The 14,244-nt window shown below is 39.4% G+C and overlaps 1 protein-coding gene across 2 annotated transcripts in view; it reads left to right on the top strand.

The window, feature by feature from the left end:
- COMMD10 (COMM domain containing 10) overlaps positions 1-8,087 on the top strand; it is a 176,253-nt gene extending 168,166 nt beyond the window's left edge. For both annotated transcript variants that reach the window (XM_054032572.1, XM_054032571.1), the window contains 2 exons: positions 6,874-6,933; positions 7,668-8,087. In XM_054032572.1, coding sequence (XP_053888547.1) covers positions 6,874-6,933; positions 7,668-7,706 — 99 coding nt within the window. In that variant the 3' untranslated portion in view covers positions 7,707-8,087. The remainder of the gene's footprint in view (positions 1-6,873; positions 6,934-7,667) is intronic.
- Positions 8,088-14,244: the final 6,157 nt, after the last annotated feature.

Below are 14,244 nucleotides of genomic sequence, written 5' to 3'. Positions count from 1 at the left end.
ATTTTTTTGTTTGAGGTGGTCCCTTCTGGAGTATATGAGGGGCAGTAAGTGGTTCCTTAGCATTTGTTTGTTTGTTTGTTTTTTTAAGTTCTTCTGCAGAGCTGTTCATCATATTTGGAGTTGTATGCAGTGGTCAGAAGGTTACAGGTGGTGAGACCTATGAGGATGATGATTTGTGTCTTGCATTTGCTCAGGAAGATGTCGCTCTTAAGTTTCGCTTCCTTTTTCTTCATGTTGTGGAGCTTCCATTTCAGACGGCAAAATTCGATATCTTCCATTGTTGTAGCTATGTTGGCCCCAGTATATTAGAGTGACAATGTGCATGAGGTAATATCTTTTTATTGGACCAACTGAAGTAATAAAGATATTACCTCACCCACCTTGTCTCTCTAATATCCTGGGACCAACACAGCTACAACAACACTGCATACATAAAGCATTATTGTCATCAGTGATTTATAAATACAAGCCAACCTGTTTGCTTTGAAGTACTTGGCATTAATTGACCAAGGCCATATCTACACAAGAAACTTGTGTCAACTGAAGTAACATCAGCATACAGCTCCTGCAGTTAGCATGTCGCATGTGCATGTGCATACTTGGCTCCTTGTGTCGATGATGTGCATACTCAGCGGGAGTGCTTGTATCAGTGCACAGTGCAGTGCACCATGAGCAGTTATCCCGGTGTGCAACTCATTACCATCCAGTGCATTGTCTTTTGGGAAGTTTTAGCAGTGCATGATGGAGCCGAAACAAATTGCACAGGGTGACTGGGAGGATGGAGTCAACTTCCCATTCTGTAACTGTCTCCATCCTGTAATGTCATCTGTATCCCATAATTTTCATGCCTTTTTTTTTTCAAAATCCCACAAATCCGTGTGGCCCTCCTCACTGTCCACTATCTCCGACAGAAGCATGCACAGCTCTGCACTATTGTCATTATCATTGCAATCATTGGGTGCATAATCCTATAGTATTTGCAGAGCTGCAAGAAGAGCCACGGGGAACATGATGATTCCTTGGAGGACAGATTGCTGTGAGACATAGCGAGAACCAATTCAAGATTGGTGGTGGTATTCATGGAGCAGCTACAATTGGTGGAGCGCCTCTTCTGGGCCTGAGAGACAAGCACTGACTGGTGGGATTGCATCGTAATGCAGGTTTGGAATGATGAGCAGTGGCTGCAGAACTGTCAGATGTGCAAGGCCACATTCCTGGATCTGCATGCCAAGCTCACCCCAGTCCTCCAGCAGAGGCACTCCAAATGAGAGCCATACTGACAGTGGAGAAAAAAGTGGTGATCTCACTGTGGAAATGTGCAACAACAGATTGCTGACGGCTAGTTGGGAATCATTTTGGAGTTGGGAAATTACTGTGGGAGCCATCAGTCATGCAAGTGTGCAAGGGCATTAATCACCTCCTGCTATGCAGGACTGCGACTCTCATCAATGTGCAGGACATAGTGGATGGATTTGCAGCAACGAGGTTTCCGAACTGTGGGAAAGCGATAGGTGACGCACATACCCCTGTTTTGGCACCAGACCACCTTACCTCAGAGTACATCAACAGAAAGGGCTGCTTTTCTATGGTTATGCAAATACCGGTAGATCTCTGGGGACACTTCATTGACATCAGTGTGGGCTAGTCAGGGAAGGTGCATGATGCTCACATCTTTAAGAACACAGGACTGTTAAGAAATCTGCAAGCAGAGAATTTCTTTCCCAACCGGCAGATTACCATTGGCAATGCTGAAATGCCAATAGTGATCCTGGGCGACCCAGCCTACTCCTTGCTCCCCTGGCTAATGAAGCTGTACATCAGCCATCTTAAGAGGACCAAGGAATGCTTCAACTACCGGCTCAGTAGGTGCAGAATGACAGCTGAATGTGCCTTTGGTCATTTGAAGGGATGCTGGCATTGTTTACTCAGAAGATTGGACCTCAATGAGAAATATCCCAATGGCTATAGCTGCCTGCTGTGTCCTGCATAATATCTGTGAAGCAAAGGGGGAAAAATTTCTACTGGAATGGAGGACAGAGGTGGAGCAGCTGTCTGCTGACTTTGAACAGCCAGATACAAGGGCTGTTAGCAGAGCTTAATGTGGAGCTCTGCAGCTCAGGAAGGCTTTGAAAGACCATTTTAATAGTGAGCTAGAGTAGTGTGTGCTGTGGTAATGTGCTCTACATGGCCCTGCTCTTTTGCAGCCTGGTATGAATTATGTGGTGATTGCTGTACATGTAGGGATATAACATTGACCATGCAGCTTTTAATTTTTTTGTGAATGATTTTATGAGTTGAGTGACACAGTGCAGTAATAGGTAATTGGTCACTTTCCGAACTGTTGAGCACCAGCCAGCATATGTTGTGAACTAATAAAGATGAATTACGTTCCCAATAATAGAATTTTATTCTGTAACAAAATCAGTGCCAAAAAAAACCCATGTCAGAGATTGGGGAGAATTTAGTGGCTATAAAAATGAGAGCAGAGAGTAATGGGGAAATTAAAGTTGGGAAAACAACCCTAATCAATTAGACTTATTTGAATTGTCCAGAAGTTCTCAAACTGGTACATTATTGGCATGGGAGGAAAGTAAGGATGAAACTAGATTTCATGGAGATGTATGAAGAAAGGCAAAATAGCATTAGGGTTAAAATTAACCAGTTAAATATATATTCAGTAATATTAGGTGGCTAAGTATGTTAATTTATTAATTTCATAATATTTAGTAAGGTGTTGGTACCCTTCCTTTTGCACTGCTGCTGACGGCTGCATGGCCTTCAGAGCTGGGCAGCCGGAGAGTGGCAGCTGGTGGCCGGGCGCCCAGCTCTGAAGGCAGTGCCACTGCCAACAGCAGCACAGAAGTAAGGAAGATTGGTTTCTCCTACAAATTTGTTTTTAATGGATAGGAGTAAACAAATATGTTCGCCAGTCGCAGATGACAGGTCATTGCTCTTCACATTTAAATTATAGTGAGAAAATGTTCCGTGACCTCTGCAAACAGCTGCTCCTGACAAGTGGTCTCTCTTTAGAGGTGATCTCTAAAACAGGTTTTTCTGTATTTGTACTTTGGGAGGCTATCAGATATTACAGTGATGGACACTCTTAGGGCTTGTCTACACTACCCGCCGGATCGGCAGGCAGTGATCGATCCAGCGTGGGTCAATTTATCGTGTCTAGTATAGACGCAATAGATCGACCACTGAGCGCTTTCCCATCAACTCTGGTACTCCACCAGAACAAGAAGCTCAAATGGAGTCAATGGGAGAGTGTCAGCTGTCGACTTACCACAGTGAAGATACCGCGGTAAGTAGATCTAAGTATGTCGACTTCAGCTACGTTATTCATGTAGCTGAAGTTGCGCATCTTAGATCGACCCCTGAATGGATGGATAAAAGACATAGACAGACCAAGCAAGACTATATACTCTACAATGGCCATTGAGTCAGTAGGTTGTGGCTACAACATTTTTGTCCCTTGACTCAATTGCAAAATATATGGAAGTTTTAGTGTAGATAGGACCTAATTGTAATCCTGTACCTGAGCAAAAGCCTTGGACAAGCCAAGGTTTTAACCTAATTTTTGGGTCCCATCCATTCTACAGATTTTAATTATATTCTGCTGGGTCATTAGACAGCTGGGTAGTAACCTGGTCCCCTGACTCAGTTATAGTTTAATTGTGATTGGCTCTAAACATAGTTTGTGTTCACCAGAATATGGGTAATAAATAGATAGTAATTGTGGCAACCATTAATATTTCATTGTTGACAGAAGCCTAGGCTGTCATAGAATTATATTCCTATGACTGGGTTATGACACTTAGTCTGCAGTGCAGACAGACCTCTCACCATGTTATTATAAGCAGACTGGCTGCTGTTTCTTCTTCTCAGTATTCTGTAATGGGGCATCACATTGAGCATTGTCCAGTGTTTTGCTGGTGCCACCTTGTATGCTGGTCACACTATCCTCTGCTAAGGCAATATGACATAGTTTCCTGCATTTTCCCAGAATGCTCTAATGCAAGTATGCTTAGGCAGAGTAGTTGGTAGAGATACACACAATGGTTGATATGGGCTCTGGTTGTGTTGTGTTTAACACCCTTTTTCCCCTCCATCCCCCCCCCAACAAAAATATTCCCACCGGACATAACTAAAGTGTGTTTGATTTCTTAGACTGCATGCTTGCTTTTAGACTGTTAACTCTTTGGAGTCTTCACAGATATTTGTACATTGCCTAGCACAGTGGAACCTAATTCTTATTGAGCTTTCTGCATGCTATCAGAATGTAAATATTGAATAATAATGAGGAGGTGGTCCCAACCAGCTCTCAAAGACATGTTGGGTTTTTGTAGTGTAAATCAAAACTACGGTAAGTTAAACAGACTTGCAGCTCAGCTCAGAATTGTTTTCTTTTCACTGGTTTGTGTCTCAGTTGTGACATTTTATTCACGTGTACTTAAAGAAGAGTAATAAAGAAAATATTTTCAGTGTAACTTTTGTGTGTGAAACTGCTCATAACTTGGTTATTTATGAGCAGTAGTGGAAGATGCCAAATCTTGATTGATACTTACACAAACTCACCCAAACTTTATTTAATATGACTAATAAACTGTAAGTAATATATCTTTCTTTTACTCCTTTACTTTTCAGAGTTTCTGTTACATTCTTTTTTTTTTTTAAAGCAGTGAAACTGCAAATGCCAAACCTGAAGTCTTGAATGATGGATCCATTTCGTACTGTGTGGGGTTTTTTTTCTTTTTGCTTCTGCAGAAACCACTTGTTTGCTTTCTCTTGGTTTCTTAGCTGATAGAATTTCTTACAAACACTTTTATTTTCCTGTCAATGTACTATGTTCTCTGGAAAGAGGATCAGCTGGAATCATGGCAAAAAAGAACCATTTTTCTTTGATTTTTGATTCACCACCCCGTTCCCAGAATTGCCTTGTTCCCTCTCACAGGGGGAAGACTTGTCTATCATACAAATTACTGGTCCATTTCTGGGTCTTTGTAACCTTCCTGAAATCCTTGGAAAGAAGCCCTCTCTGTAGAGAAGAGGAGGTGGCATTGGAGCAACAGGCTGGCCCCAGTAATTTTATGGCTTTTAATATCTCATATTAGAAGTAACTACTAGGCATTACTTACCTTGAGTACTCAGTTCTCCAGCTACTTCTGTGACATCATTGGGCCAGTGTAAATTGGGTTAATTCCAGATGGACACCATTGTAACTCAGAACAAAATCTGGCCCATAGTCCTTGGTAAATGCAAAGATTTCCATACTAACTTAAGATAGACTGTTACAAGATACTATTAAACTAACTTAAGAGAGTACACACAAGGAGTTGGCACCATTTTAACTAGATTGGTTTCTAAACTAATTTTGTTAAATTGGTGCAAATTTTGTGTATTGACAAGACCGTAGACACATTTTGTATACAGAGCCTTAGAAGGCTTTTTTGAAAATGCCATTGTTATCATGAAGAACATGTATAAGTCCTGGAAAGTCAAACACTGACATATAATATATAGAGTAATGATTATAGATTCAGTGACAAGAAAATAAGAAAGTGACACGAAAAACTGAGAAAAATAGATGTGGAAAAATAACAGTAACATAAGAAGCTATAGAGCCCGTAGAAAGACACATGAACTCATTTATCCTCCTTTTTATATTTCCCTCTTTATTATGGCTCTCTTCAATGTAAACAGTGGTATCAGGAGAAACTTAAAGTGATGTATTGAGATGCATTAGTATCTCTGGTTTATTTTAAAAAGTTCAAATGCGCACACACACCCTCCCCCCATAGCTGGTCTGTGCAAACTTATTGTCCCCATTGTTGTTTGTCTGCCACACCCACGCATTTTCCTTTTGTTTAAATCTAGATGTAAACGCTTCAGGGCAGCAACTTCTTACTCTTATTTCATGGTTGTACATCCCTTAGCACATTGGGACTCTAATCCTGATTGGTACCTGTGGATGCAGCGTTAATGCAAATAGCTAATACTGTGCAGTCAAATTGAGTATTTCTTCACACAGCCTCCCACCATTTTTCTTTGAAACACCAAAATAACATTGTATGAAGTGGGAAAACATTTGCCAGATCAGTAATATAATGACGTCAGTGGCAAGCATTAAACTACCTGTTTTGTGTAAGCAAGTAAAGCAGGATAGAATTTTTTATTTAACCCCCTCCCCAACACACATAAGCACATGTGTGCAGAGGGTTATTATCTACCATCTGTTTTATCCACAGTAGTTTCTATCGATTGTGTTATTTTGGGTTTTATTAGTGTTTAAGCACTACTTTGAAGCTGTTGTGTTGTTAATTTTGGCTGAGATTATACGTAAATGACGATAGCAATCTCAGCATGTTAAGATCATAACTGTTAGATTAATGATAGAGCTATTAGCTCTGTGCTGGTGTATTGCATTAATGGATGTGTAAGTTCAATCAAATACACTGCCTCCAGTGTCTCTGCATAATGGTATTTACTAGGTCTCAAATGGACTGCTGAGAAAAGTGAAATATAATCTTCTGTTTTATCTGCAACTTACAAAAATAGATAATGAAATCATTCTCTTCCTAGCATATATTTTATTGTGGTTTGTGGAATCACTTCCAGAAGAACAGAGGTAATTGTAGGCCTAAGTTCTTTGCTAAAATGGAATGTGTATTTACTAGGGACATTGTGATCTTTAGAAACTTACACATCCATTAATGCAATTAGAGTTACTGATGCAAGTATTGTACATTCCAGCTAAACTTAAACCCAAAAGTCAATGACAAATTAACATTCTGTTATAAGTGAAGAGTAAGAAAATAAAAAAAGAAATTCACTGAACACACTAATTCCCTCCTTTTTATTTTTTCTTCATAGAACCTGGAGAAAGTATTTGTGGAATTCAGTCATCAGGAGCTGTTTGAGTTCTATAACAAGGTCTAGCTTTTACCGTTACCATTTCCTAATATATTTTAATAACTTCCATTTCACACTGATAAATCTCATATTAAATACTCCTGCATCACTGTTTCCCTGTATTACAGAGATGCTTGCACTTAACTTCCTTTGTAAACACCTTATGCTCCTCAGCAGGAATTATTTGCCTAGATGAATAAAATCTGATGAAACTAGAACAAAAATGGAAATAATTTTATTAAACCGTTTAATTTGTTAGCTTGCATATAAAGCATTTTCAAAATGGTGATTGCATTCAGTGTTAGAATAAATGTAATACAGTGGGTTGGTCATTCTTAAATATATCTTGCTGTTAAATCTAGAAGAGGAGCTGAGGACTAACGGTTAGAAGCAATCTGGAAGGAGCGTCTTTGTGTGTTGTCTTCAGCCCAAAATGCTAGGCTCTTAATCCAGTCAAGATAAACTCTTATTATTTTTTTACTTTGTTATTATGCATTGGAAATTCACATCAAAACAGCTGTGCATGCAAAAAAGGAGAACTTAGACAACTGTTTCTTTAAAATTTGAATATTTAAACTGCAGCAATGAATTCTAATAGTTTTATGTAAAAACAAATATTCATGAGTAGGAATTTTGTATTGCCATATGAATAGATTTAATATCCAGAGTTGCAGATTCAGTTATTTCTTGTCTGTTTGCATGTTTCTACACAACATTTTGTATGAATTCTTTTTTGTTGTTGTTGCTTTAAATAGCTGGAGACTATACAAGCACAGCTGGATTCCCTTACGTGATGTTTTTGAAGACTTGTTTCTCCATCGCACTCTTGCCACCTCATTATTTTGAATTGAAGATAGATTGCCAAGCTGTGTTCGCTGATGGATTCAATAGGTTGCTTCCTGTAAAATTATATGGCTTATCTCCTCTTAGACTAGTAACATTAACCAAGGGGGATCATTGTTAAGAGTTCTGAGCTTCTAATTGACTTTCTCTTGTTTTTGAACCAACAGAATTTGTTAAGAACAGTGTTACTTGAGAAAAAAATGTAATACCATACTGTTGGTTTATAGTTCTTTTATGCTTTATTACCTGTGCTGTTTGATTCATTACATGTCTGATGGCAATTCACATACTAGTGAGGGATAGGAATAAAATCTGTTTCAAAGTTATTAGAAGAATATAAAATTTAAGGAGTAACATTAGTAGAAGTAGTAAAAAAATAGACAGAATTGTCTCCATCCTTTTGAATTTCTCCCTTCCCTCCCCCCCCCCCAATAGTGTTGATTGCAAAATAGCCAAAATACATAAATACAATAAATAAAAAATGAAAAAAGTGGGTTGTCTTAGTTTGGGTCATTTAATTTGATTTAATTGCATTTATATTCATTTCTGGTTTCTTTTTGTTCTTGATGATAATGTCACTGCTTTGAAAATTTGCTCTTGACATTGAGATTAACTAGGGCTCCTGGGCACTGCAGTAGTAAAGATAAGAAGTAATAATAATCACCGAGTATAAAAAGGGAGGATGAAATACTGAGAATAGATTATCAAGAACACTGAACTAGTCATGTGACCAGATTCCTGAAAGCCATTCATTGATCCTTCCTAATATTGTCTGTTTTTATTAATGTAAGTAAAGATATTCATAGAGTGAAATATCTCAAAATCCAAGTTAACAGTATTTTCACATTATTGCGGGAAGAACTCAAGTCCAGGAGCACTTGACCTGTTAGAGGGCTAGAAGTCCTCGTCTTGCCTGTCACTGCAGAAAACAAACATGCACTGTTAATACTTTATCTTAATAACAGGAAAGGTAAGTGAATCTTCCACTCTGGGCTAATAGGAGGTGAAAAGAAATAGAAATTCAAGATATTATCATGCCTTTTTTCATCTAAGCAACTCTGTGAACAAGGTTTTGCACTTTCACGTCCAAATCCTCCAGTGGGCCTGGTTAACACCCAGTGCAGCATTTGGTAGGCGTTTTCTTGAGATCTCAGTTTGGGGATGTCATGAGTTTTAAGTATCACCAAAAACATACTTTGAGTATCTGGGATTTGGGTCCCCTTGTGCCTAATTTGTGGCATATATTGTATAACAGATCACCAACTCAGTTTATTTTTGGGAAAGATGTTGTCAGTTCCAAAATTTCAAACAAGAGAAGTGAACTCTTCAGTGGCTGTAAGATTAGAGGAAAGGTTTTGAGGACAGCGGCCTACACAGAAGAAAGAGTGAGTAAAGGGCACCAAAGAGATCACAACCAATAGTCCCAGTGTCTTTGGGCAAACATATCTACTGAAGGAATATTTTAATTGCTGATAACATACCACCACACTTGCAGTATAATGTGATACCATCAATGCAGTGATCCCACTGGGCAGAGGCAATACAAGAAAAAGATTGTACACTTGAAGCATATTGAATCAATATTGTTTTTCATGGGGCAGAAAGCAAAAATTTTGAACTTCAAGATTGACACAAAACACCAAAATTAAATGGGTAGATTGACCTGTCTTAATCTAACATAATACGCTTAGTTGTATCTAACTGAATCTTAAAACAAAATTAATGTCTCTGCTTCAGCTGAGTGCATTGTTTGCTAGCACTTCCATTTGTCTCATAATTAGTTTTGACTCCAGCAGGCTGCAAGGAGCCTCTTGGCTTGCCATTTTTTTTTTTACTTTCCTTTCCTGCCCATCTTCATTCTATAAGGCCAATAAGTTCTCAGAGTGCACTAGTCAAAATTTAACGTCGTATCACTACCGAAGATAAACATAACTATTTTTTGCCTGGTAATAAGGACCTCAGCATTTCTAACTAGGGGGCATTTTTACCTGAAAGAGTAGCCTTCTCACTCTTCACGGGCAGCTTCAGGCAAGCATCGTCTCAGTGCCCTCTTCTGGACATGAAAACTCTCAGGTGGCATCAGACCAACAAAAATAAACACGCAATCCAATATGAATTGTTATCTGATATCCTCAGTGTCCCTGCATGCTTTCACAAGCAATGCTAACATGGATGAGCAATATTGCAAGTATGGTCTTTCTCAGTCTGAAAATCATACGGCTAACGGCTTCTCCCTGGAAGAGTGTGAAATAAAAGAATGGTATTCAAATCTGTTCATGCAGGTATATGGGGCTTTGGGATCCGATGCTCAGACAAATCAGTTCCCAGCTATCTTAGTGATACAGTGGGAAACGTTATGGACAACCGAGACTATTCAGTCATCAGAAAAGTTGACTTACATTCCTGGCTTCTGCCAGATTGTATAGAAAGGAATACAGGTTATAGGGCAAGCTGAAGCATTCTGTGAAATACACCAGGAGAAAATACATCCATACAAGTGCTAGCTAGAATAAGTGCAGGGTCAGTAGCTGCCTTTTGTTGCCTCAGAGCTATCCAACTAGCCCTATCTAGAGTTAGACCCTGATTGGTGCCAGTCTCTTTGAATTTGGAACTAAAAGGGCTACCTGTAACTTTGATCAAATAAGGTTACATGACATTATCCATAGGGGGTACCCTATTGAGCTGTGAAGGATAAGGACAGCTTTTTCCCATTCCCAACAGATCAAAGCTTTTACAGCTTGCTCCCCATCCTATTTCTAGCCTCAGAGAACTGGGGACAAATGGAGCAGGGCCCTGTCTGAAGCATCTAAATAAGTTCCTGAAAGAGGCTTGTCTTCAAAGCATTCCCATTTTACCATACCCACCATTCTTATGTTTTGAAAAAAAGGATTCCATCCATTTGCCCCTACTTTGATCACTATGATTGATCTTGCATGTGCTCCTAGTATCATGGTAACAATAATATTGCTTTAGAGAAGAAGGAAATCCATCTGATCTCTTCCCAGACATTTTTTTTCTGTTCAGGATTCTGTACACAGAGAAATCTGAAGCAAACATACAGAGTGATACAGTTCCAGGAATACCTTGGATTCATGATAAACACAGACTTGTAGTGCAAGGAAGTCAGTAATAGGCCTGGACTGAGGATGAATACTACCAGGTACGAGGTCTCATCGCAGAAAAATATTAACAGAAAATGAAAATGCAAAACAAGTGTCACAGAACCAAAAATCCTATTCTTATTGGAACCTGTTGAAAACTCTGATCTCATACACGAATGTTTCAGTGATCCAGAGTTCACAACATATAGTCAGGTATTCCCTCTGCATCTCACCCCTTGGTAGAGATCTAGTTCCAATTGTATATTCTTCACTCCCTCAACTGATGAATTCCGAGAATCAGATTTTATTTTGAAGGGATCTTCCCAATTCAGCTCAGGGAATGGGTACTAGAAAGAGAGAGCATGGCATCCACCATCTGGACCATAGTGATTCATTAATGTCTCAGAGCTCTGCTCCTTCCATGGATAACAGTAATTGTGTTTGAGAGGCTTCTCAAAATAACTGGGAAGAAAATGACTGGATTTGGCCCTACCCCAGAGAGACATCTCCTGTTCCAGATGGAACAGTTTCCTATCTCTGTGCACTGCCCACTAACGAGGAAATGAACACTAAGACTTACATGGCAGAAATCAGTTAGCAGAGTGGCTCCTTCACCCAAAAATATCTCATTCATCCTAAGTCAATTTGGTTATTTGGTGCGTCTTTGCCTCTGGAAACAGTTAAATAAAGTGTCCTGTGGCTTTTGTGTGTCAGGACCCAGAATGTAAGGTGGTGAATAATGGTTTGCAAAGTTGGGCAGTGTCTCCGCTATATGCCTTCCTACCTTTTCCACTGTTCCACAGGACAATTCAAAAGATAGGAATGTAAGAGTGGCAGTGATACTGTTTATGCCTTTCTGACTTGGTGTTGGCTCTTCAGATGTTTCTACCTCACAGAAGAGGTCTGCTGTTGTAAAACCAATCCTCCATCTGGGCCCAGCAGATTCAAAATGAATACTTGGATGAAGTCATTATTGTGTTCATGGACCTCAAAAGAGAAGTGAATAAATAGAGTTTATTCTACTGTCTGGTGCAAAGTCCACAGTTTAACTGCCATATTAAACCAGTGAAACATAGCCTTGAGTTCCTCCAGGAGGGCCTTAATGTGGATGTATGAGTCTCCAAGCAAAGAGATCAGGTGTCTGTATTATAAATGTTCAAGAAAAAGGAAGCACTAAATGATTCCTTATGACCTTTGTAGAAGTATGGCCTAAGCTAGTGCATATTGTGTGATCAACTTTAATCCAGCCCTATAGGTCATGGAGCACGACATTGGAATCTTATTCTGCCCCCTACACTAATACCCAGATTGAATGTCTGCAGGGGGTGTCATTACACTTCCTGTCCATTAGAGTAGACCTTCTGGCTACTATCTCCAATCAGATGAGTACTTTATTTGAAGTTGCAAGCTTTCTCTAACACAATCCATATTGTACTTTTAATTCAGACAGGTAGGCCTTACAACTGTCATAACATTCATTCCCTAATAAATTCAAGAAATATTTCTTCCTGGGTTAAGCATCAAATCCAATCCTTAGAACTGATGGCTATCTCAAGGCAGGGAGTCATGTTTCCTGTATTGAGATCTGCTGGGTGACTGTGTGGCCATCAATACATAGATTCACCAAATTCTGCATATTGGTCATCCAATCTTAGCTAATGCCATTTCCTGTCTTTTAACAGAAGTCTTTGCCACACCTTAGTGACCAGGGGAAGACTGACAAGATATTGTATGTAATCTATCCCATTTTGGATGTCCACATTTAAAGAATGAGCCCATCCTGGAGCTAAACTGCTCCCATCATAACAGATCTGTTGACTTTCACATGAAGAATATGTTAAATTTTCAGTGAATGTCCTTTATTCAGGTAATAAGATCTGCAGATCTGGCCTACACTAGAGAAAATAGATCATCCAGAATAGGGATGGAAATTAACATGCAAGGATTTGGGTTTATTGTCGTTCCATGGAATTTACCATGCTCTGTAATAGTAGAAATTGGCTTCTTTTCTTAATACAAACTACAATTTAGAAAAGTAGATCTGAGTCAACCTGTCTGTAGAGGTTATCTTAACTGAAGGGAACTTCAGAAGTTGGGGCATTTCCCTGCTGTCAGTGACTGATATATGTCTGGTTCTGCCTCCAAGCTGGCTGGCGTATCCGTTGTAAGGTGTCTGTGGACCTTATTTTCAGGTAAGCATAGATAAATCTTCCCATTTTTCATGTGAAGGTTCACAGAATGAAAAAGTTTAACATTTTGTTATGCTTACTTCCTTCTTTGGACTCACCTGTTCCATTAGTTTTCAACAAGATTGGAAGATTGTGCTGCCTTTTGTTCTTTTCCTGCTAATTATACTGAAAATTGATGTCAAAAATTTCCATAAATGTTTACTGTATATTAATGAAACTGTGGTTCTGTTTGGTGAGTCTAACAGGGTCCACAACCCACCCCTCTTCCTGGGGCCCGCTTGCTGCCCCAGTAAGGCTCAGAGAGGCTTCAGGGTTGTGCAATACCCATGTCTTTATTTACTTAGTTATCCCACTAACAGTGTCTGTCTATTTACAAGTTTACAGGATTATTCAACCTCTTTTACAGGCTGGGTCAGCCTTCAGCTAGGAGGCCTCCAGTTCCCTCCCTGACTGACTTCTCCCTGGCTGCCCACACCTTCCGGCTGCCTCCCAGCCTTTATAGCCCTTGGCTTCTCAGGCCAGCAGGTGTTGCCAATCCTCAGACCAGCATCAGGCCTTTTCCATCAGCCCCAATCTGTTTCCCCTGATTGGAGCTGACTAGGCAGGAGCTAATTAGGTGCTTTTGCACCAGCACCCTGCTACAGTGAGTATTTGTTTATTTTGAAGGGCTCAAGAAAGGTCACAAACCATGGAAAAATTATTTTCTAAATGTAGTCAGGTGTCTACACATGCATTATTCATACCTATGTTGCTCAGAGTCATTCCTGCCTGATTTTACATGCAGGCCTAGAAAAAGGAAAGTAAAAAATAAACTAACAAGACAAGGACACAATAATACAGTGAAACCTCTTCAAGAGACTGACCTTATTTGGAAACCTCCTAGCTTGTGAGAACATTGTCAAAGTATCCACAAAAATAGTAACATTTCTGCTCCATCGATATTAGAAGACCACATCTACTAAGAAACTAATTTGTTGCTGGTTCCTTGATCACTTAAGAATTTTTTTTTTCTTTTTGTTTGTCAGCAGTGAATGTGGTCTGTTTATTTACATATTGGTTTACAGTAGTTCTCAGTTTTCTGGCTGAAAAGTAATGGGTCTGGGGTTACCCCAAGGAACATGGTACTATTTTATAAACTCATTCTTCCTCTTTTTAAGGATTAATATGAGCAAAGTTGTCTAGACAAATGTTGAAAACCT

This window comes from Malaclemys terrapin, chromosome 6 (assembly GCF_027887155.1).
Source record: "Malaclemys terrapin pileata isolate rMalTer1 chromosome 6, rMalTer1.hap1, whole genome shotgun sequence".
Lineage (NCBI taxonomy): Eukaryota > Metazoa > Chordata > Testudines > Emydidae > Malaclemys > Malaclemys terrapin.
This window is presented reverse-complemented; position numbering and strand designations above follow the sequence as displayed.